Source organism: Fonticula alba (assembly GCF_000388065.1).
Source record: "Fonticula alba strain ATCC 38817 unplaced genomic scaffold supercont2.3, whole genome shotgun sequence".
Taxonomy (NCBI): domain Eukaryota; order Rotosphaerida; family Fonticulaceae; genus Fonticula; species Fonticula alba.
Window position 1 is genome coordinate 170,887 of NW_009242973.1, and position 2,046 is coordinate 172,932.

The window sequence follows — 2,046 nt, forward strand, 5'->3', positions numbered from 1 at the left end:
CCTCCGGCATTATTTTTTTTACTAATCCCCCCCCCCTGGGTACTTGCAACATGCAGTCCTTCACCCCCCACACCGCCCCGGCTGCCCGCCACCCCGCCGGTCCCCCCCCCCCCCCCCTCCCCCCCCCCCCCCCCACCCGCCCCCCACCCCCCACCCCCCGCCCACCCCCCCCCCCCCCCCTCCGCCCCCCCCCCCCCCCCCCCCCCCGCTCCCCCTCGCCCGCCACACCACTTGCTGAGAGTAGCCCACACGCACATGGCCCAGTAGCCGAGCAGCGTGCCGACCATGCGGCCGAACAGTGCCCCGAGGGCCAGAGAGGGGATGAAGATGCCAGCCGGCACGCGCAGGCCCGCCGACACGGCCAGCAGGGCGAATTTCAAGAAGAAGGCCCCAATCAGGCGCCCAATCAGACCCCCGACATCCTGGAAGCTGTGGCAGGCGGCGGGTCAGGAAAGGCCACGGCCGGCGGCAAGCGCCACATCGGGACCGAGCGAAGGGAAGAAAGGAAGAAACGGGCAAAAGGGGGGTCTGGATCCGGCACCGCGACCCGCGCGCGTGCGGACGCACTTGCACAGGCCCAGCGGCAGGCTGTCCGGATTGGTGGAGCACTCGCCGAAGAGCGTCCGCAGAAGGACCGCCTGCCCGGGCCAGGCCAGGGGGAAGTAAAATTGCGAGGCCACCGTGATCATGGCCACCAGGGACGCCTCCAGGATGCCGGGCCAGGCCCACCGCGCGAAGGCCTGGCGCAAAGGCGACCGCCGGCGCAGCCGATTCAGGGTCATGATCAGGCGGATGATGATGGCCCCCAGGGCCCCGGTCAGCAGGCCCACCAGCAGCAGCCCCGGCAGGTCGATGTAATTCCAAGTCACCGGGATCAGGGGCTTATTGAACACGGCGAAGCGTGACCCGAGGGCGCCGAGCCGGTAGGGGTCCAGGAACTACGCCCCCCCCCCAGCCCCGCCACCCGGTGGGCGGCACCCCGCCAGCAGTGACAGGCATTCCCGGTGGTTAGGACCAAAGGCCGTGGCGATGCAGGGACAGCGAGGCAAAGAAAAAAGGGAGAGAGGGAGAGAGCCGAAGAGGGAAACACAGGGGCAATACCCCATGCGTCGTGGTCGACACACGGGCCGCAAGGGGCATCAGCATGGCAGGCGGCCGCCGGGCGCGCACCGAGTAGAAAAACAGGCACACGGCCACGGTCCACAGGCACTTGAGCATGACCACCGGCGAGACAAAGTATCCACAGTCCTCGATGACATACAGCGCCGCGCCGAGGGGCGCCTGGAAGCTGCATGCCACCCCGGCACAGGCTCCAGCCATGGCCATGTCCCGCCGGGGGAGGGCCGACGCCCCGAGGCGCGGGAAGGCCCGGCTGACGGAATACGCCACGGCCGCGCTGGCCTGGATGATCGGCCCCTCAACGCCGAGCAGCAGCGAGGATGCCGAAGCAAAGGCCTGTCGTCCCGGCCGCCGGGCCGTCGGCAGGGAGACCCGCACGGTGGCCGAGCACGTCCCAGGGCGAGCCCAGCCGAGGAGAGACGCCGTTGCGTTAGAGAAGACACGGCCGGGTCCGATCGCGGGGGGGGGGGGGGGGGGGGGGGGGCGGGGGGGGCAGGCTCCCGCGCCCTTTGCCTGCCCCTCTCCCAGACAAGCAGACACATGGGGACGCGTGTGCATCTGCACGCCCGCGCGCCTGTACACACACACACACACACACACACACATAGACAGAGGCAAAAGGGATCGCATGCAAAGGAGCCACGCACCGCGGCCACGGTCTTCACTACGATGGTCCACCGACCGAGCAGCCGCCGACAGGAGCCGCCAGCCAGCACCGCCTTGACAGGTGGCAGACCGGACCCGGCGGCCAGCGGCCACACGCGCAGGACCACCATGGCAGCAATGCCGGCATAGAGGGCCTGCCACGATGCCAGCAGTCGGTCGGAGAGGGGGCCGAAGTGGAGATCCAAGAAGATGGCGTCGCCCGCATGGTCAGTGCATCTCGCGCCCAGCTACAAAGGCGCATGGTCGCGGTGGGGGGGGGGG

The 2,046-nt window shown here is 69.9% G+C and overlaps 1 protein-coding gene across 1 annotated transcript in view; it reads right to left on the reverse strand.

The window, feature by feature from the left end:
• H696_01851 (hypothetical protein) overlaps positions 1 to 1,895 on the reverse strand; it is a gene marked incomplete at both ends in the record, with an annotated part of 4,363 nt that extends 2,468 nt beyond the window's left edge. The window contains 4 exons of the mRNA XM_009495753.1: positions 256 to 429; positions 568 to 938; positions 1,171 to 1,455; positions 1,767 to 1,895. Coding sequence (XP_009494028.1) covers positions 256 to 429; positions 568 to 938; positions 1,171 to 1,455; positions 1,767 to 1,895 — 959 coding nt within the window. The remainder of the gene's footprint in view (positions 1 to 255; positions 430 to 567; positions 939 to 1,170; positions 1,456 to 1,766) is intronic.
• Between the last annotated feature and the right edge of the window lie 151 nt (positions 1,896 to 2,046).